The 22,660-nt window shown below is 35.7% G+C and overlaps 3 protein-coding genes across 3 annotated transcripts; 1 reads left to right on the forward strand and 2 right to left on the reverse strand.

The window, feature by feature from the left end:
* Window positions 1-1,267: 1,267 nt before the first annotated feature.
* LOC112030964 (increased DNA methylation 1) lies at window positions 1,268-4,013 on the reverse strand. The gene has a single exon (XM_024063631.2). It carries the CDS (start codon window positions 3,671-3,673, stop codon window positions 1,268-1,270), a length of 2,406 nt encoding a protein of 801 aa, XP_023919399.1. The 5' UTR covers window positions 3,674-4,013.
* A 2,621-nt stretch (window positions 4,014-6,634) lies between these two features.
* LOC111992122 (WD repeat-containing protein ATCSA-1-like) lies at window positions 6,635-9,629 on the forward strand. The gene is made up of 5 exons (XM_065778962.1): window positions 6,635-6,958; window positions 7,682-7,942; window positions 8,056-8,215; window positions 9,303-9,407; window positions 9,547-9,629. Exons 1-5 carry the CDS (start codon window positions 6,809-6,811, stop codon window positions 9,627-9,629), a joined length of 759 nt encoding a protein of 252 aa, XP_065635034.1. The 5' UTR covers window positions 6,635-6,808.
* An 11,578-nt stretch (window positions 9,630-21,207) lies between these two features.
* Window positions 21,208-21,933, reverse strand: LOC112029417 (receptor-like protein kinase FERONIA). The gene has a single exon (XM_024062098.1). The coding sequence runs from the start codon at window positions 21,931-21,933 to the stop codon at window positions 21,208-21,210; it is 726 nt and encodes a 241-aa protein (XP_023917866.1).
* Between the last annotated feature and the right edge of the window lie 727 nt (window positions 21,934-22,660).

Here is a 22,660-nt window from a genome sequence, read left to right on the forward strand (position 1 = left end):
TGTTTAGAGGAAATAGATTTCACAAATTATTTTGTCTGATAATATGTTAGATTTTGAGGACGAGTATAGAATATGTAGTTCCGGTTGTGATTTTTTTATCAAACTAGTTCAACTCGGTTGTGTCAATTGTACATGGAATTGGAATTTTATTCAAGGAATCGGTTGAATGTTGATGTTATTAGAGTTGTGCTCGTCGTGGTTGTAGTGATCGAGGATAGAAAAATTAAGGAGGAGTAGAGAGTACCTGCTTTTGATGCTGTTTATATTATCGAACCCTAGATTATGTGTTGTATTGGTTATCGGATAAGATAGTCACACATCTGTGTGTGTTTGTTTATTTAATAAGGGAAAAGCTGAGTATACATGCCTCTGAAGAATTACAATCAAATATGGTCAATAAAATCTATAGAACAAGGGAAGGAAGCATTGCCAAAAACATTGGAGCACTCATGCAAAGTTCTTAGATATTAGAATTTTAGCTCAACAATAGATAACCTATTTTTTGCAACAACAAAAAAAGCCTTTTTTTTTTTTTTTTTTTTTTTTTTTTTTGTTTTAATTGAAAAGATTGGGGTGTCGCTTTGAAAAGAAAATAGAATAGAAAAATAAAAAATAAAAAACTGCCGTTGAATGTCAACTTCAGGTGCCTGATCTCAAAAGATATTATTTTAGGTTGCGTTTTACTCTTAAAGTGGGTCTCATTGCACTGTTAAGTGGGTCATATTGTTTCAAAAATCAACTTTTAGCTTTTTTATTTTTATTTTTTTATTTTACATACTTTTAATAAAAAAATTTCAATTTCAGTAAAATAAACGATTTTCAAAACAGACCCTTAGTTTTGCTGAAGTAATAGGAATGTACTTTCAAGTTCCATCTCATTTTGGTTGTCTTTTTCATTGTAAACGGTATACTTATTGTGGTTGTCTTCTCTTCTATTTTAGAATACAGTTTTCTAGCTTAGCTTTACTAATATGCCATTTACTTTATTGAAAAAGTTAATGATTGTCCTTTTTCTTTGTATGAGTTTAAATTAAATTAAGTAATATTGAAAACTTAATACTTTTTATTTGATAGCCAAAGTATTAAATGATGACTCCTTAAAAATTTATGATCTAAGGTGGACAGACAAAACGTAAAAGGGAGTGATAAATGGACATCAAATTCTCGAAGTCTTTTTTTTTTTTTTCTTTTTTCTGAGTTCTCTAAGTCTTTCTCATTCATTGAGAAAAACAAAATTTACATAGCTCATTAAAATATATTCAAGATGCTAGAACAATATTATATTACGGGCACAACACAAGATATCTACTGAGTGCATCATTGAATGGAACTCGGGCCTCAAAGACTCAAATCTTTCTTCTCCTGTATCAATTGAATAACCACTGCTTTGGCTCTCACAGGCTGATATCTTCCTCCTCTTATAGAACTTGGAATAATCTCTGTTGTTGCTACTGCTCGCCTTCTGAAAATTGGCTTCTTCAACCAAACACTCTGAATTGGATTTGCCATGGCTCGCAGCACTATCGACAAGTCCTTGGTCCACAATTTCTGCTTCAGGGTTCTTCATTAAGAATTTCTGACACATGATGGTATCTTGGAAATCCAGGAAAGTATAATCAAGTAACTGTGATCTCTCAAAATGTGTCATCTCTGAGAACCTAAATGAAGTTGTCCATGTCTTCAGCACACCCTGAGCAGCTGGCAAAATTAGCTTCTCCACTCCAAGTACCGCTAGCTGCTTTTCAAGCTCATTCATCAGAGTTTGGCACATTCCACACCTGCGATATTGATACCTGGTGCCAACAAGAGGTACTTCTGCCACCTTCTCTCCATGAATCCTTACAGTAGCCACAGTTATTAGTTCTTCATTTCTCTCTAATAGCACTGTGTAGAATCCTCTGAAGTTCATTCGTTTAAGCTCTGACCTTCTACTGAAAATTAAATCTTCAACAAGGTCTCTGTTGGTAAAAGGGTCTTTGACAGGATCAAAACACTCACGCATCACACTCAGAGCAACACTGAGCTTGCTGTAGGTCTCTGTCGAGGCCTCAATATCAGGAGCATCACTTTCAGAATTAGACTTAAATAGTGTCCAAGTCAAATTATCAACACCCACTGGAATTGGTTTTCCTAAAAGCTTGCTGAGTCCTAAAAATATGTCTTCACACTTTCTGCCACAAAACCAATGATCTTTATCATAACTTTCCAAGTTCACCACCCCTTTACTCCTTAGGCACCCAATGTGAAATTTATGCATGCATTGCTTGCAAGTCATGGAACAATTATCCATGGGATTTCCATTTTCTTCTTGAAATTTTCCGTGACTACAAATTCCACAACAACATGAAGGGCAAAACCAATCACCACTTGGAACATCCTGCAAACCAAGGCAATCCTTGTGGAATGAGGATGGACACTGATCACATAGTATTAAGTCACCCCCATAGTGGCAAACAGAGCATATATCATCATTCACTTGTGAATTTGTTGTGAGACATTTGTTCTCATTACTATTTTTGGCATGATTTTGGCAATCCATAAGAGACCTCCCATCTTCTAGTAGAATATTGGCAGCCGGTCTGTGGTTTGTACTACCAGCATGAGCTTCAAAAGCAGTGAGTTGAAACAACTTAGAGCAACAATCACACTCAATCCCATCACGAGTAATGCACCCCTGTTTCAATGGAGGACCACCATTTTTACCACGGTAATATACTCTTGCCCTTGGCAACACCACATTGTTGTCTATAAACCAAGATAACACTGTTCGAGGATTGCGGTTTGAGGAATTGGGAATTACTGCATTCCTTACTGTTCTGTTTGTTTTGGTCACACGGCTCAACTTAGCAACTCTTGAATGATCTCTTTTTCTCTCCAAATCTGCCAATACCTTTCCCCCTTTTATTTTGTGGTTGCTGGCGGCTAAATCACCTTTATCTTCGTCACCCACACGAATAAATTTCACAGGTTTACAAAAAGAAGCAACCCTTTTTCTTTTGTGGTCGCCGGTCGCAAACTCACCCTGAACTTCACTACCCACATTAATAGATTGCACAGGTTTACAACTATCAGAAGCATCCCTTTCACAAACCGAATCACAAGCAACAGTGTCAGTTATTGAGAGAGGATCAGAAACAACCCTTTGGCAAGAAGAACTAGAAGCAAGAGTCTCAATTGTGGAAAGAGAATTAGAAGCAACAACCGTTTCACAAACAGAACCAGAAGTAAAAGTCTCAGTTTTTGACAGAGAATCAAAAACAACCATTTGGCAAGAAGTGGAAGCAAGACCATCAGTTGTGGCAAGAGAATTAGAAGAAACAATCTGATCAGTCTTCTTTGACCCAACTATAGTACCCTGAGAAACTCCTCCTTGCTGATCAATATAGCCTTTACATGCCATTCGAAGCGAGTAAAAACACTTGCCATTGGGTGAAGTATACCGTAACTCACGCCTTGATCCTTTCTGACCATACCAAAACTTCCAACCCATTGCCAAAAGATGCTTCTTTGCCTTTTCTTTCACATCTGACTTCTTGTAAGTACTGCTGTAACAGTTGTTACCCTCTGCTTCACCAAACATATACCAATCCAAAACAGCCTGGGAGCCTAATTCGGGTTCATCAACAAGAACGTCCGACGGAGAATGGCAAATCCCAGAAACAGTTTTCTCCATTGTAAAAAGTCTCTCTTTGATTCCTTGAGCCACAAGAAAGATCACAAACAAAAAGAAAGATTTCAGAGGCAGGGATAAGAGTCTCACTCTCTCTAAGGTTTCATTGGCAGGGATGAGACTCTCACTAGGCTCTCTACATTGTAAAAAGCCTTTAGAGTCTTTCAGCAAGAAGAAAGAACACCAAAAGGAAAAAAAGGTTTTCCTTGGCAGCGTTGGACTCTCTCTCTCTAGGTTTTATAGGTTTTAATGAGAGTCGGTGTTGTAACACAAAATCGCAGGGGAAAAAAAGAAAAGGAAAAAAAAAGGCCTTTATATGCGTGATACGAATGGTTCGGCGTGGAAACATCAAGCAATTGACCCGTTAAAAGTTAAAAATTAAAATTCAAGAAGTTCTTATTCTCGACCTAATTCTAATTTATTTTTCACTCAAAAAAAATAATTCTTATTTATTTATTTCTTTCTAAAAAAATTATTTTATTTTGATTTGAATTTGTGGTTGGTCTTTCAGTTTATTGATATAAAAATGAAAAAAAAAAAAAAAAACATTTGTACATCCCCTCCCCCTCTTGTCTCTATTTTAAGAATATGATTAGAAAATTCAGTAATAGCTATTTTAAAATAGTAATTATACTTTATTTAAAATTGTAATTATTCTTTATTTGTTTAGACCTACTCACTGTTTGCTGCCATCAGCAAACAGTGAGGAGTAGAGTATCTTTAAAATAGTACTAGTAATGTTTATCACAGTATCCTTATCCTTATAATAGTATTATCTCTTAAAAATGAAAGCATATATTTTAACTAATTTTTCCTTATAGGCGATCTCTGAGTATTTTTACAACAAATTCTAAGAGAAAAATTTTCATTANATGATTGAATAGGCCTTGGAATGGATATGAGTGAGTCTATGTATAGGCTCAATAGGCCTCACAAAATTGATTACTCAAATTAGTTTGATTGAATAGGTCTTGAAGCCCAAAGCTCCACCATAAAGAACACCCTTAAAGCTTCTAATTGTTAGATCTTGAAGCCCAAATCTCTACCAGAAAGAACGCTAATTGTTGCAACTTGGAATGTGTATGAGTGAGTCTATTTATAGGCTAGAACACAAATTGTTGTAACTTGGAGTGAGTCTATGTATAGACTATAAGAATGCTTGTAATTTTTGTAACTTGTAATGGGTATGAGTAAGTGTATTTATAGGCTCAATGGGCCTCACAGTTTTAATTACCCAAATTAATCTAATACGATTGAATAGGTTCATTATTCCGATGTAGTGGGAGTTTCAAAATTAATCGTTGGATGACACCTCCTCCTTTATCTTCCCCTTGCGCATGTATCTAGCCCAATGTTTGTTCCAATACATTTCAACCTATTAATCACCACACTTCTAAATAATAAAAGAGTATTTATTATTTTCAACGTGTAATTAAACATTTAACTAACTTTTTTTTTTTGAGAGATAGTTACAATATGCTGCTAACCCCGCAGCTCGAACCTTTTCTCCTCCTAAACCCCCAAGCACTTTGTACATGGAGAGGTGTCAATTCAACTATAAGGCCCTTGGCTTATAAACTTATAGTTCAATTAACATAATTTGGTGTATCTAACGGAAACATCTAGGATTCAAATTCCATCTCTTTTAATTATTGACTTATAAAAAAAATAAAAAAATAAAAACTAGGAAATATGTTTACCCTTCTTTTATGTTTGTGATGCTTAAATTCTCCACAGTTTGCATTAACCTTGCTTTTTCATTTTAATTATTTGTAATTTGGGATAAATGCCATGTCTGACTAATGAAAAATGGACCAAAAGGAATATAATTAAAATTGTCTAAATGTATCTAAACTAAGTGATGTGATGCATGTGCTATATATTCAAGAGTTAGGTTCTTTTGGATATACACCACTGTAAATTTCTTTAAAAACCTTCTCCTCTCTCCCCGTGTTTGTGTGTGTTAAAAATATTTAGTATTCTTAAAAGAAAAAATAGTGGGTTAATCCCACATTGGAAAATGAGTGTCAGTTAAAGAGGTTTAAATCTTATGTTGTATATTCAAGAGTTAGGCCCTTTTGGATATACACCACTGTAAATTTCTTTAAAAACCTTATCTCCTCTCCTCTTCCCATGTGTGTGTGTATTAAAAATATTTAGTATTCTAAAAAAAAAAATAGTGGGTTAATTCCACATTAGTAGATGAGTGTGAGTTAAAAAGGTTTAAAGCCTGTATATTCAAGAGGTAGACCCTTTTGGATATACACCACTATAAGTTTCTTTAAAAGTCTTCTCTCCTTTCTCCATATGTGTGTGTGTTAAAAATATTTAGTATTCTAACAAGAAAAAGAAAAAGTGATGTGATGCCATACTCAGGGAAAAAATATTTTACTATGTTATGTATTAGTTACATGTAGTATCTCCCTCACATTATGTGAGACCTATCACACAATATGAGAAAGATGCGCATATATAGCAGATACAAAAAATAACAAATAGTTGACATAAGAAAAATAGTCACTTGAGCTTTTTATGCTCATCCTAAATTGAGTTGAAAACCAAATCCATCATTTTTCAGTTAAAACACATGGGATAAGGAAAAAGGAAAAGCAAATTCAAACTCAAAACTCTAAAGGGACCAAACCCTTTTTGATCACAACAAAAACAATGGGTTTTTTTTTTTTTTTTCCCCTACTTTTCCTTTGCTAAAAGGCTAAAGGGTTAGTTTGTTCCCACCCAAGAACCAAAAAAAGGCCCACCTTGTGCAACCCCTGACTGAGCCCAAATAATAAAAAATGAAACAGATAGGGCCCCAGCCCAGTACATAGTCTTTAATCCTTATCCACTAGTCGAAACGACAAAAAAAATAAAATAAAATAAAATAAGTGAATTAATAATTATATCTCTTCAATATATATATATAAATTTTTTTTTTGATAAGAAATAATTATATAAATTTTGTTTCTTTATTTATCCGATTCGGGATAATAGAAAAATAAGAATCAGATACTAACAGGTAACGTTGAATTTTCAAAAGAAGAGAGAAAAGAGAGAATTAGAATAGAAAAAAAGAAAAAGAGAAAAATTGTATAGAAGAAAAAAAAAAGAGTGAAGAAGAAGAAGAAGGATGCTTGGAGAATGTGGAAGGAGATCGGAGACAGAGAAAGGGGCATACTTAGCCCAAAATCCTTCACTACTCGCATTAAGTCCAATCGAATTCGCACTCTCCAAATTTCTAATCACAAGGATATCGTCTCTCCTCACCGAGCCTCCATCAACTCTCTTCAGGTACCACCGCCACTACTACTACTACAACTTTGCTTGCTCCTTTTTATCAAATTCAGCTGAAACTTTTGTGTTTTTGGGAAGATACGTGGTTATTTTCTGTTGATTTGAGTTAGGACGATAATTTCATGTTTAGAGGAAATAGATTTCACAAATTATTTTGTCTGATAATATGTTAGATTTTGAGGACGAGTATAGAATATGTAGTTCCGGTTGTGATTTTTTTATCAAACTAGTTCAACTCGGTTGTGTCAATTGTACATGGAATTGGAATTTTATTCAAGGAATCGGTTGAATGTTGATGTTATTAGAGTTGTGCTCGTCGTGGTTGTAGTGATCGAGGATAGAAAAATTAAGGAGGAGTAGAGAGTACCTGCTTTTGATGCTGTTTATATTATCGAACCCTAGATTATGTGTTGTATTGGTTATCGGATAAGATAGTCACACATCTGTGTGTGTTTGTTTATTTAATAAGGGAAAAGCTGAGTATACATGCCTCTGAAGAATTACAATCAAATATGGTCAATAAAATCTATAGAACAAGGGAAGGAAGCATTGCCAAAAACATTGGAGCACTCATGCAAAGTTCTTAGATATTAGAATTTTAGCTCAACAATAGATAACCTATTTTTTGCAACAACAAAAAAAGCTTTTTTTTTTTTTTTTTTTTTTTTTTTTTCTCTGAAGGAGCTTTTAGAGGCCTACGTGTTTTAATGATGAATTCAGGTTGATTTGACAGAGGGACGATATTTGTTATCCGGAGCGGCAGATGCTTCAGCAGCTGTTTATGATGTTCAACGAGCCACGGATTACGAGGGTGGGGGTCTCATAGCAAAGCACAAGTGCCTGTTTGTTGTTGACAAGCAACATGAACACGGGCATAAATATGCCATATCCTCGGCCATATGGTATCCTGTTGACACTGGCCTATTCATCACAGGTTCGCATGATCATCACATAAATGTCTGGGATACAAATACCACACAGGTAGGCATCCTCCTTGATCTTTCTTCTTATGCTCATTGGTCCTGCATGCATGTTTGATGCTTGGTTCATGAACTCTGTTTTGATTTCTATAATTCCTTTATGTTATTTTGTAGGTGGTGATGAATTTTAAAATGCCTGGAAAGGTTTATAGGACTGCCATGTCCTCATTGGCAACAACTCACATGCTAATTGCTGCTGGAACTGAAGATGTTCAAGTTCGCCTTTGTGATATCGCTTCAGGGGCATTCTCTCATACACTATCTGGTCACCGTGGTATGTCAATGGTTCATATGTAAATTTGTAATGCTTTTTTATTCATGTGTATGTTCCATGAGGTTCTCGTTTGCAAATACCTGTCACTTCAGGCATTTTGCATTTTCCTTTTTGATAGGTAATAAGAAATTTATTAAGAACAACCAAAGTTACAGGATGCTCCCCATGTATACTGGATGATCCCCATGTACTACGAATTTAACAAAAAGTACATAAATCTAAAAATTCCTCATGAGGAAACCGAAAGACCATTCTTCCCAGCCATTATATAAGGAGAGCACTAAAAACTGTTTTAGATCCAGTAGAGAATGTTGTTCACCCTCAAAACGTTTGAAAATTCCTCTCACTCCAAATAGTCCACAACTAGCACAAAGGAATGCCCCTTCCCACCCACCGACCCCCCACACACATTATAACCACTGACTGGTGATGACCAAAATCCCTTTCCAACACGCCAACTGCTCTGCCACATGCTTGGGCAGCACCCAAGAGACACCCAAAAAAAAAAAAAAAAAAACACAAAGGTCCTTAATTTGCAAGCATATGAGGAATGAATAAGCAAATGATCCACAGATTCCCGACAACATTGACATTGGACAAGTGCTGACCTCTTCCTAGAACAACATAGGGTGGCAGAGATACAGATGGCATAGATAATTGACTCTTAAATGGGACATAGAATGCCACTTGTCAAGAGAGGTCCATATGCGCAAGAAATATCTCTCAGTCCAATAAACTTAACTTTTAGGTTACACGCACTCCTGAAAATTAGAACGTGGAGGGTTACATTGTGCCTGCCCACCAAAAAAAGAGAGTAATCGCTATATCTTATGTACAATTTTTCTTATTCTACTGCAGTGCAAATTTTGCTGCCATTTTATATGATATTTTCACTTAGGATTAGACTTCTGTCCTGTAGCTTGAGTTCACTGTTGTTAATATTCTATTTAGAAAATATATTTACTTTTATGGGAATACATTTGTTGTATAATCTGTTACAATTGTATTATTCTGTATTTGGCTTCCAGTTATAACATAGAAGAAAGCTGCCTAGCATTTAAGTATAATATAGCATTTTTTATGTTAGATGGTGTGATGACGGTGGAGTGGTCAACTTCTAGTGAGTGGGTTTTGGTTACTGGGGATGAAATAAAAAAAAAAAAAGGTGGAAAGTTGTTATTGACTAATATAGGTAAGCAAAAAAGTAATTCTAATAGTAAGTTTAAATTAGAACAAAAAAAAAAAAAAAAAAACTTACCACCTACGATTTTTTCTTTTTTAAGAGTTTCAACTTATGGTGTCCGCTCTTGATAATAGTTTTTTATTATCAGACCAAGCCACCAATCAGTTTTTGGTGTATGCAGGAATTGAATCACAGGTCTCTTATTCAACCATCCGAGACTTTACCAATTGAGCTAATTAGAACCCACTACGATTTGTTGTTTGATAGCTACATCTTTACTATTAAGTATTATGTATAACATTAATAGAAGTAATAAATAAATAAAATGATAATTAAGGACATAACATAGGGTATAATTTTAAATAGAATAGAATGGAGAAAAAAAAAATACATGTGGTGTAAGGTTAGACAATTAATGCGATAATAGTAAAATAGGTTAATGTGAACTTTTGGGTAACGATAAAAAAAAGGCTAAATGAAAAATTAGAGCACCATTTGGTAGGATTTCATGCACTCTTACATGAGATCTCTGCTTTTATATATACTAGCTTGTAACCCCATGCATATGCATAGATATACTTAAAGATATACTGTAGGTATAAGGGCCCAAAAATCGTATATTGGGCCTTGGCTAAGGACGTTGATGGTCCAAGGATGGATAAACAGTAGTGGGGTGTTAAGCTCAGAACCCCATGATTAATATACAAGTAGAAGGGCTGGGACGGTGGTCCAAGGAGCCAGTATCTCCTCGGATGAACAGAGCATAGATCAAAGGTATATCATGACAATCAGAGTAACCTTCGAGGAAGTTCTATTGATAGGGATGTGTATTGTAAACGTACAAGAGGTGAGGAGGATCAGAGGTATCTAAGAAAAAATTGCTGCCACCGCATTGAATGCTTTGCAGCTAACTTTCTAGCCACATTTATGTGGAGAAGATCTCTGAACAGTGATGTCTAGGCTATCCCAACTCACAAAAGGTCAGAGGGGATGTCCGATGGGACACACACTTGAGTAATAACCTAGATGATCAACAAATGAATGGCCAAGATTGATCAAGGGGGGATATATAATGTAAGGAACCCCTAAGGAAAGGGGGATCGAAAAATCAAGAAAGAAACAATGTAGCAATTTAGAACCAAACTTGTAACCATATTTAAGAGCATTATATAAGAACCAGCCTTCTCGGACTTTGCCAATGATGTTTTTCTTAAGCTTAAACTTGTTTATTTTCATTTTGTTGTCATCAAACCTACCTAATTTGTTGTTCGATTAACTAAAACCCAGTTTTCTAACCCATTCTCTATAAATTTATTGTTTTAGGCCTAGGTCCATTAATATTTTGGGCTAAGAATTCAAATCTGGTCCTTACATATACAATAAGATGTATAATATAATTCCTATATATATATAATTTAAATACTATTGATAGTCATTTTTATATTTTGTTAACTCTTTAAAAAATTTTGTAAGGATATTATTAGGTATAAAATGTAAATTGTCCATATTTTTTTTTAAATTATTGTGAAGCCCTTTTTTTTTTAAAGATTAATTTATTTTAGACTCTTTAGTTTTTGTATTTAATAACTCACTTCGATAAATATTTATGATGTGGTCCCACATTTGATTCTAAAATTAAGAAATAAAACCTTTTAAGAATAAATAATTTAGGACACATGGCACAAAATTAGAATTCTAATTCGAAATTTTAATTTGAGTTTCTCTTAACTTCACCTATTATTATATATATATAGATATAGATATTGGTTGGTGCAAATGCAATCCCACATGGCCATGTGAATATATGTCATTGCGGGGATTTAGTAAGCTTCTTTTTTTCTTTTTTCTCTCCCTAGGGTTCTCTAGATTATTGTATTCCATAAAATAATTATAAAAAAAAGGAACACCAACATGTTTTCAATAATAAAGGGTCCATCTATAACTGTTGTTTAAACAACAGTTTTCAGTGTTTAAACAATATTACATATATTTTTACACACTTTTTCGCCCATATGTATTTTCAAAAAATACAAACAATGTTACTAGAACAATATTACCAAATGGGCCCAAAATAATATGAATTCAACAATAGAAGTGGAGTTTTCTAATTAGATTAGAGTAAATATGAGTGTGATAAGTGAAAGCATAATCAACAGATTATGACCTGATGCAATAGCTTTGAATGGAGGAGATTAAAAGTTAAAAATAAAAAAAATAAAAAATAAAAAAGAAAAAAAGAAAAAAAAAATGTAACTTTTAGTCTCAATTATTAAATTAAAAAAAAAGTTAGGGTATTGCTCTAAAGTGCAATTACGTCTGTTAATCTCACATAAATTTTTTACTACTCTCACTTTTTAACTGTAACTTTATTCAAATTCCTGTATGAGCATACAATGGGATTCAGTTGTAATATAGTGTCACTTAGACAATTAATGTAGCCGAAAAAAAAAAAAGCGCTTGACAAATAGGATTTGCTCGTCTTTAGCTTTCAATCCTCACATTTTTGAAGTCATCTGAAAGGAGGTAGTGTAGTGTAGGACAATAGGTTGTAGGCAAGGAGAGTTGAGCTCTTTTTTTACTTCTTTATTCTTTTTTTTCTTTTTTTTTTCTTGTTTAAAAAAAAAGGTGAAGAAGACCTTTTAAAAAGAGGAAGAAAGAGAGGGAAAAGTTAATTGACTAATGTGTAAAGGGAGAAGAGTTTAGGCTTTTTGGTAATGGTCCCAAAAAGAGTTTAAAAAAAAAAAAAAAAAACTATCCTACTACTAAATTGAGGGTTTGAGATTTGAAAGTGACATTTTAATGTCAATTAAACAAAATAAAATCGTGACTCGTGACTCGTGAGATCCAACTTCAATGAGATCATCTCTGTTGGGTTACACGTGTGAGTGAAGTCCCACATTGAATAAAGATAAAAAGAATGAGTGGTTAATATAACATAATTGAGCACATACCCATTGGGGCTTAGGCCTTTTGGGTTAAAGTGTGTCTCTATATGTTATATTAATTACTCAAGGAAGCCCCCCAAGGTGTTTATCTCCCTAACTAGTGGTATCAGAGCCTATGGTGGTGTGCGGCGAAGGTGGTGAGGTGTTCATGGTCCCTACCCAGCGGGGACAGAGAAAGCCTAGACGGCCCACACACAAAAATCCTGGAGAAGAAAAAAGAAAAAAAAAAAGCCCAACAAATGAATATTGCTAATGGTGCTAAATAATGGTGTGATGCGAGGTTCCCATGGACATGGTCGTGCGGGGTTTCCCATGGATGTGCGTGCAGGGTTGACACGTGGTTCCCATGGATGGCGTACGAGAGACTCATGGATGACGCATTGATTGGAACACAGGCAAAACTCACTCACACCTAATTCTAGATTCTGATAAGCTCTTGAAACATATGAACAAGTAACTCCTGAAACACAACAACAAAATATTATCATTGTATGCAGAAAACTTGAAAATCATATGGAGCAATAAGCACATGATCAAGCAGAATGAAATAGAAACACTAAATCATGGCAAGATCAAACGAGTAATCACTATACACAAGCAATTACTATGCTCATTCACACAAGGAATGAACATCCGGATATGCAAGATGATAAGCTCATATGAAGAGTACCATTTGCACATCCAACACTCAACCAATGCAAAATACTTGAAGAATTTGCATCTAGGAACAATCCTACTAGGGCACAAGAGTGTTCATCACTCAACCAATGCATAGAACGAATATGCATCTAGGAATAATCCTACACGGGCACAAGAGTGATGTAGTGAAGTAAATGTATGACATTAAACTTCAATATCACAAGCATAAAGGCTGCATAAGCAAAGTATTGCAAATACATGGCACAAACCATAAAAGCCTACAAATCATGCAATGAAACAAAACAACCCTTAAAGCTTACAAAAGTAACATGAGTACATGCAAAGAGTGCTACAAAGCATAGAGAATATCACAAAAGAAACATCTGAAAATAAATACTTAAATAAAGCATAGTATCAAAGCTTTAAACACAAAACAAGTAAACATAGGAACTGTTGACTTCTTCTCCCCCTATCTCCATACTCCCCCTATCAATGACATCATCTCCCCCTTTTTGTTATGGAATAGCTAGTCATCCCCTTCTAGCTTCCGTTGAATTTCGTCCATCTGAGTTTGGAGAGATGTGAGCTGTGAATCAAGATGTCGGTGGTGAGTGTACATGATAGTCACAAAACACACAGGAGACAAGAGCACAACCCATAGACCACAGAACACAGAACTTGATTAGAGTCAAGTTAGGTCAAAGCAGAAGTAACACTGCTGAATGCATAGACACAATGCATGGAACAAAGCAAATGTGCATGTGTATGTATGTGTGAGCAAGTGCAAGGTGCATGAGACACACTATCAATGACCAAATTGAGTGAAATAAGGTCAAACATGTGAAAGTCCATGGATTGAAATCACTTGATACCAATTGAAAGCTCGAAAACGTGTCGAAAAAACACAAGAGCTGTTTAGACCCCCGATTAAAATTACGGCTCGATAAATTTTACACAACTTTAATATAAAGTGTGGAATAGTGTAAAAGTGAGCGGATGAACAAAATAGCTACTCTGATCCATAAACTAAACAACACAGCAGTGTAATGAAATATAAAAGAGTAGGGAAGAGAGATGCAAACACAGAAAACACCAAGACATGTTTTCGAAGAGGAAACCGAAGAACTCGGTGAAAAACCTCTCCGACGCCCTCCAAGCGGAAATCGATCCACTAGACAATCAGTTGGGATACATGAGTAAGCAAGAGACCCTCCAAGCCTAATCTACCCGATGTACCTAAGCCCTCCAAGCTCCTACTCCAACAAGGCTTCTCGGAACCGTGTCTTGTCTTAGTTATCCGGATCCCGCAACAAGCTCTATGTTGCATCTGCCATTTTAGGCTTCTTCCAATGCTTCCCAGCAGCACCAAAACGTCACTCAACACTCTCAAAAGGTGTGGTAAGTGTTTTGGGCTATCAACCTCTCAATGGTATGGAAATGGGGAGGGAAGGGTTGAGGAGATACCACAAGCAAGTGTATAAAGAAAGGTGGGGATGACAATCTCTAATTACAAATGTGTTTGGCTAGGGTTTTCTCTCTGAAGCATTTCACAACATTTGTGAGTAATGGGGGTTTATATAGGATAGGTGCAAAATGTGTGAGTCAATCAGTACAGGCTGGCAGAACAGCATGTCTCGCGGGTGTCTCGCGGGAAGGCCTTACCCGCGAGATACTCGCGAGAGACAGCTGTCTCCATCTATCATGACTCTTCGCATTCCAGCATGTGCAGGGCACATGCTTCACTTCTCGGGAAGCTTAGTCGCGAGATACCCGCGAGATTCCATCAGCTTCCAAATTGCTTGAGTCTTCACACACTCTCTATCACACACCCCTTACAACAATTCCTACAACAAATACAGGGTATAAACAATTGATAGTAATTACAATCAAATTTGGCACGGAATAAAAGCCAACAAAACACATAGTTGTAAATCACAACTTTACATCAATGAAATAAAAAGCCTCAATGTTTGCAACTACCTCACTGACTACATGCCCATGGGAAAAGGAAATGCAAGCCAAAGTCATTGTAGCCTTGCCCAAAGGTGGTGAGGAAGACCATGCATGTTCAAGTCGCCTTGACCTATAAGTAGGGAAAACTTAAAAGTAAAAATATTGGGATTGATTTAGATTTTAGAAAAAAGATGATTTTATTTTGTAGGAGAAAAATCAAACAAGGTTTCTTTAGATCAGACATAGATCAAACTAGGTTTGTTTAGAATAGACACAGGAAAAAGATGGTTTGTTAAGATGCCTATAAATGTAATAATAACTTTTTTTTATCTCCCTAAATGTTAAGATGCTTATAAATGTAATGAATAAGAGAGAGAAAGAAATGCTAGTATTAATTATATAAAACTGAGTTGGAAAGCAATAAATACTAATATTTTTCCTACCATTATATTTGTGAGAAATTAATGGTTTAATATAGGTATAACTTCATAAGAGTTACACCAAATATAACTTGAACCCATCTCATTCATATATATATATATATATATATAGCATCATATATTTGTTATTGACGGATGTCAATGTGGAGATCGTCTAGATGAAAGACAATCTTATCCACATTTAAGTCCAGAACGAGAGTAAGGGCAAAACCCCATCGTCATATGTCACCCTTATAGACAAGGCAAGCCATCATTCATTGAAGTACAAATAACTGCCAATAGGACAGCTGACAAGCAATGAGTGCGCCGGAACAGTTACAAAAGCAATGATGACCCAACGGTCATCTGTTACACCTTAAAGGGAATCATCATTGTCAATTAATGCTACGTTTCTCTCAGGAGAAAAACGTTCAGAGCAGCATTAACAGACATAACTGCACCTATCCAAAGCAAGCTATAAAAAGGAAAGTAGAACCCAGGTAAAGGACATGAAAAACTTTGGATATAGACCTGTAAGAGAATTCCTTTAGAGAGCCATTTTCGCTGACTTAATCATCGAAGTGTTCTCAATTAGCACTTTGCTGGAGAAACCCCCCTTTGCCTTTGCTTTTCTTGATAACAGGTATCGAAGATCGTCCATCAACATTAACGAGGAGCATACTGACAAGGTCATTATCCAGCTTCATCAGTTTGGTGCTGTCTGTGGGAAACGACAAGCCACTGTGTTCCTACTGATAAAGCTCCTACTGCACGATGGACACCACACCAATGCCACCCCCAGACCCTGCAATCATGGCTTAGTAGATTTAGGCCCTGACAGCAAATGTACAAGAGCTAATGAAAAAAAACGAAGAATTAAAGCGACGAGCCCGTCCAAAGGGTAGTAATGCTTCGCATCATCGACGCAGCAGTAGCAGACATGATGAAGAAGCTAGCAATCTTGAAAATAGCAAGGGAAAAGATACAACAGAGTATACTAGGCAGTCCATGCATGATAACGACCATATGATTAAGAGCTTGCGGAGGGAGCTAGACGAAGTGAAAAATGCCATGAAGGGGTAGACAGCGATGAACCTTGACGACATGCTTAAAAGAATAGATTCACCTTTCACAGCTAGTGTTTTGGAGTGCCACTTGCCTCCGAAGTTTCGTTTATTGCAGCTGGAATTTTATGATGTCACGAAGGATCCCCTCGATGACATAGGGGCCTTCAAGACTATCTTAAACCTCCAACAAACCCTAGACGAAGTTATCTACAAATCTTTTCCTGCCACTCTCAGAGGAGCTACTAGGGTATGGTTTAGTAAGCTGCCAGCATCTTTAATAGCGAATTTTGAATAGCTTAGCGATTCATTTGTCTACCATTTCATTAGGGGGCAGCATCACAAGAGACCAACCTCTTACTTACTAACAGTGAGGCAACAAGAAGGCGAAAGTCTAAGGGATTATGTGAAACATTTAAACAAGGCTGTGCTAGAAATTGACAAAGCTGATGATCAACTAATAATGATGACCTTTCAGGCTGGACTCAACAACCCTGACTTCATCTTTTTGTTGGGGAAGATGTCGTCGACCTCTATGACGAATCTCTTGTTCAAAGCTCAAAAGTACATGAACAGAGAAGATGCCCTTACTGCGAAAGGGGTTAATGGGAAAGCGAAAGAAGTAAGAACTTGGTGATTCTCAAGGCAAGAAGAAATATCGCAAAGATTCATATTCGTAGACTAAGACAAACAAGAGCAATGACGCCCCGAAGAAGAATATGAACTTCACCCCCATTAGTGATGTCCGCATACAAAATCTTGGTATAGATTAAGGACGAGCCAAGCTTAAAATGGCCTAAACTGCTAAGTACGTCCTCCAGGAAGTGTGACCTGAAGAAATACTATCGCTTCCACAAGGATCGTGGCCATTACACTGACGAATGTCGTGATCTGAAATAACAGATAAAAGAATTTATTCAACGGGAGAAACTCCGTAAATTCATTAAAAGGGACCACCATCCTCGGGTAAGGACTGACGACAAGCCTCATGACGATGCCAAAGATGATGGACGAGATCAGCCAAGGCAGGCTGTATGTGAAATACGAACGATAACAGGGGGACCCGTATCAGGAGGGTCATACAAGTCTTTGAAGAAGATATATCATAGGCAAATTAACAGCATTCACATCAATCATCCATCTCTGATGTACCGACGATCAGAGAGTGACGACATCACTTTCTCCGAACGAGATGCAAGAGGAATTAAGCAACCTCATGAAGAACCACTCGTCATTTTGTTAGAAATTGAAGGTTTCAACACTGACAAGGAGCATACTGATGAGGTCATTATCCAGCTTCATTAGTTATATTACATTGCTTTTAAAATTTATTTACAGTAAAGTTTATTTTATCACGTGACCAGTTTTCTGAGGGGAAAAAAAAAGCATTAATTTATGATTGATATCAATCTATTAAAGATGATGAACTTACTAGAAGGCTCACCGAATTAGAAAACTTGTTATTTTTAGCAAAAAATAAAAAATAAAAACTTGTTTTTTTTTTCCCCAACATACTAAACTATGTGACAAATATTTGTTATGGATCCATTCGGTAAAAGATTTCTAATAACGTTGTTTGTATTTTTTGGAAAGAGTAATGCTATAGACAAACTATTTTAACATTTTTACAAATTGCTAATATGGCTTTAGTAATTTTCAAATAATCATTAATAAACATAAATGTGATGTTAGTGGTGGACTCATATTAGAACTAATAAGAATTTACCACATCAATAGTTTGTAAAAATATTATAAAATAGTTTGTAGATGTAGCATTACTCTTTTGGAAATATGTATAGGTAAAAAAATGTATGAAAATACGTGTAATATTATTTAAACATTGAAAATTGTTGTTTAAATGACAGTAACAAATGGGCCCTATATTGCATTGCTTTTAAAATTTATTTATAGTAAAGTTTATTTTATCACGTAACTGGCTTTCTTAGAAAAAAAGAAAAAGAAAAGAAAAAAAAAAAAGCATCAATTTATGATTGATATCAATGTATTAAAGATGATGAACTTACTAGAAGGCTCGCCGAATTAGAAAACTTGTTATTTTTAGCAAAAATAACAATAATAATAAAAAATAAAAACTTTGTTTCTCCTACATTTAGAGAAATTATAGAGTCATCTGATGAATAAGTGATGTGGTCTATCATTCCACTAAAAAACTTCTACTTGTTTAAAATTGCTGAGTCAGTAATTAATTTCTGTTTTAAAAAATTTTTAACTAACAATTTTAAACAGGTAAAAGTTTTTTAATGGAATGGTGAACCACATCACTTATCTACCATGTGGATCTTATAATTTCTCCCACATTCGAAACAATGTGACAAATATGGAAAGAGGTTGGTCTTGTGAGAAAGAGAGGTGTGTGTGGGGGAACGGCAGTGAGAATAAGAGAGTGGGAATAAAAGCTGGCGGCTTAAAAAGGAGAGAGGAACAATTTCTTTTTATTTAATACTATATAGATAAGTTAGTGGGCTAGGGTTTTATAAACAAAGTCCAATCTCTTAATTAATTTTTTTTTTCAGCCCAAAGTTGCCACTCTCAATGCAAACCATTTATAAAAATTTTAATCTCCTTTTTATGTTGTGTAAAATACGTAATTAATAAAATAATAATCAATATGTTAATATTTGCAGGGTATTACACAAGTGTTGGATGGATTCCATTTTACTGTTTTTGCAATATTTTGCTTGTTTCAAGTCTTATTTCGACTTATGAGCTATCGTTTTTAAAGAGAATTCAATTATTCATAATGTGAGTCCAAATTTATCAAGACTGAACGGTCAAATCTTGGTCAAACATTGGTTAGACCCGTGTTAGCCGTGACCAAACTTGGGAAAAGTAATAGAAAATGTCAATTTTAATGCAAAATGATGGATTTTAGTAGTTGAATAAAATTTTGAAGTTGTTTGACCCTCGGTTAATTCGATTAAAACTTGATCAACAAAGGATACTTTCGTCATTTTGCCCTTGGCATTTAAAATTGATAATTCCAACATTTGCTTGGGATAAGTGACATCAAATCTAACATCCTCCTGGGATGAAAATTGTACTTCTTTTTTCTTTTTTTATTGGCTCAAGTTGAGATTTTACAGGCAAAACAAAGGTGAAGAAAATATAGTATCGATTACCACCTTTGAGCTACTCTAGCTTCTTTGGCTTTTGATTAACATGTATGCTCCTTAGATCACTAGTACACCAGTTGACTGTGACAATTGCAGTACCATTTAAATCACCCATAATGGTGTCTTTCATTAACAAACACATGGAGATCGATTATGATTTCATCTGTCAACACTTCTAACAAGGCAGTTTTCACTTACTCTTAGTTTCCTCTTAAGACTAACTGTTGACTTGTTGACCAAGTCTCACCCATTTTTCCGCCTTCAGGATCTCGTCTCAAAAGTCAAGATGGATTCCTCCTTCATTAATTAAGACCTCGAGTTTGAGAGGGTTGCTTAGTGTATACAGTACTACATTTTAGATGTCTATTCAATATCTATCAGATCCATGATTGAGCTAAAGTTAAGGAGCATTAATATAATCTTTATTTTAGTCTCACTCAAGGGATTTTGTGTTTGATATATATCAACTCTATTGCGTATATAATCAACCCCTCACAATTTATTTGAATGTACAAAAACCATACAAATTATTTTCAATTTATACAAGCATAGTCTCATTCAACCTCTGCTCAACGTTACCGAGCATATCAAATTAATGTCGAAATTGATTTCACAAACCAACTTAATTCTCATCAGAAGATCGGCCATACGTCTTGAATCCGAGGCGATTTCGAGCATTCACGCCCTCCCCACTTGCCACCAGGTAGTGCACTTAATTTTATTTATTTAAAAAAAAAAAAAAAAAATCTCTCCATTCAAATGAAATTAATGAAATCCATTTCATAGTGTATATTTTATTTCTTGTCATTATTGGTGTACATGCTACTATGTCATTCAAAATATAAATGACGTTATATTGGAAATACATTTAAATTTATAATATAAATTTATTTTAGTGATTTGAATACAAATTAGGTCAAATTCAGATACCTATGAGGTAAAATCCAATTTCTCCTCAAAAATAGCAGATTTAAATATTTGAACCCAAAAATAAATTTTAAAATTCACGAACTGTACTATTAGAGTCAGGTTAAGTCCGAAAACTTACTAAACTAGATTAATTCCCATTCCTACATTGAAAACTTATAAATATAAATTCTGACATCCTGATGAGTGACACAAGCAGCTCTTTTAAGCAAATTCTTCACAAAAATGCAAATCCTACACTTAGTTATCCTTAATGAGTAGGTACACTTATGCAGTTATGCTGATCATCCACGCAATCAAAACTAAAATGTTTGTGATCTTGCTTAATAAAATTTAAAATCTAATCAGCAAAATTAAAAGAAACGAATAATAAAACTTCAGTTATAAAACAAAAAATGAAAAATAATTACAGGTCTGCTATATTGTGATATTAGTAGGGATCGAGCTACAGAATTAATAGCATATTCTAATTATTTAAAAAAAAAAAAAAGTTCTTGTCTGAGGCCCTGTACAGCATCAAATCCTAATGCAAAATATATACATTTCACAACCCCCACCCATGATACAGAATAAAGATAAGTAAAATACTCAGACATGAACTCGAAGGCAAAAAGTGATAGACTAACAAACTTGAGTCACATACATCTTAGAACGCACCCATAACCTTTTTTCTTTCATTAAGCTCCTTATCAGAGCTTGATCCTCGAACTAAATACGTATAAGATACCTTAAGTTGTAGCTTTGGAGTTATTCGTGAAGATGTCCCGACTTGTGCCAGTCACACTATCAGAATCAAGACTTCGATTAGTTGACAATCCACTATTAAACGTAGATAGCCCATCACCAGTTTCCGATTCCAACATGGGTCCAACATTGTGAACGTTGATGTTTTGAGAAATACGAATTGATCTCACCTCCTGATAGGTAATATCACCACTAGGATTGATTTTTTCCTGCTCCGCGTCTGCATTCTGTTGCAAATCTGATGCAAACTCTAGCCTTTCCATCACATCGTTCATCGTAGGCCGTTGGATCCCATGATCACGCACACAACTCACTGCAACCTCCACGTAGACCTTGAAGCATTCTGGTGCAATCTTCCCTTTTAGATATGGATCAATGATCTCATAAGTGGTCCCATTTTCAATGCATTTCCGAGCCCAGCTGGGTAGATGCAATTGCTCCTGCCCGAGTTTTGAATTCACTGCCTTTCGGCCACATAACACTTCTAAAAACACCGCACCAAAAGAGTACACATCGATTTTCTCATTTACTTGCAAACACCTTGCATAATCGGGATCCAAATATCCTGGTGTACCCTTAACATTAGTGGTAACAGCAGTTTGGTCCAAACCCATTTTGGACAATCCAAAATCTAAAACCTTAGCCCCCCATTTGTCATCCAATAGAATATTAGTGGCCTTCACATCACGGTGGATAATATGGTTTTTCATGCACGTGTGGAGGTTGTTGGGTTACACGTGTGAGTGAAGTCCCACATTGAATAAAGATAAAAAGAATGAGTGGTTAATATAACATAATTGAGCACATACCCATTGGGCTTAGGCCTTTTGGGTTAAAGTGTGTCTCTATATGTTATATTAATTACTCAAGGAAGCTCCCCAAAGTGTTTATCTCCCTAACTAGTGGTATCAGAGCCTATGGTGGTGTGCGGCGAAGGTGGTGAGGTGTTCATGGTCCCTACCCAGCGGGGACAGAGAAAGCCTAGACGGCCCACACACAAAAATCCTGGAGAAGAAAAAAGAAAAAAAAAAAGCCCAACAAATGAATATTGCTAATGGTGCTAAATAATGGTGTGATGCGAGGTTCCCATGGACATGGTCGTGCGGGGTTTCCCATGGATGTGCGTGCAGGGTTGACACGTGGTTCCCATGGATGGCGTACGAGAGACTCATGGATGACGCATTGATAAAGTGAAAAGCCCATTAGTCAAGGGGGAGTGAGTAGGACTTGTTCAAAACTCACAGAGAGGCAGAGACTCACGTGGTGCTAAATAATGGTATGGTGCGAGGTTCCCATGGACATGAACGTGCGGGGTTCCCATGGATGTGCGTGCAGGGTTGACACGTGGTTCCCATGGATGACGCGCTGATGAAGTGAAAAGTCCATTAAGCAAGGGGGAGCGAGTAGGACTTATTCATGGCCCACAGAGAAGTCTTG

The sequence above is a fragment of the Quercus suber genome, unplaced genomic scaffold, assembly GCF_002906115.3.
Source record: "Quercus suber isolate HL8 unplaced genomic scaffold, Cork oak 2.0 scaffold_194, whole genome shotgun sequence".
Lineage (NCBI taxonomy): Eukaryota > Viridiplantae > Streptophyta > Magnoliopsida > Fagales > Fagaceae > Quercus > Quercus suber.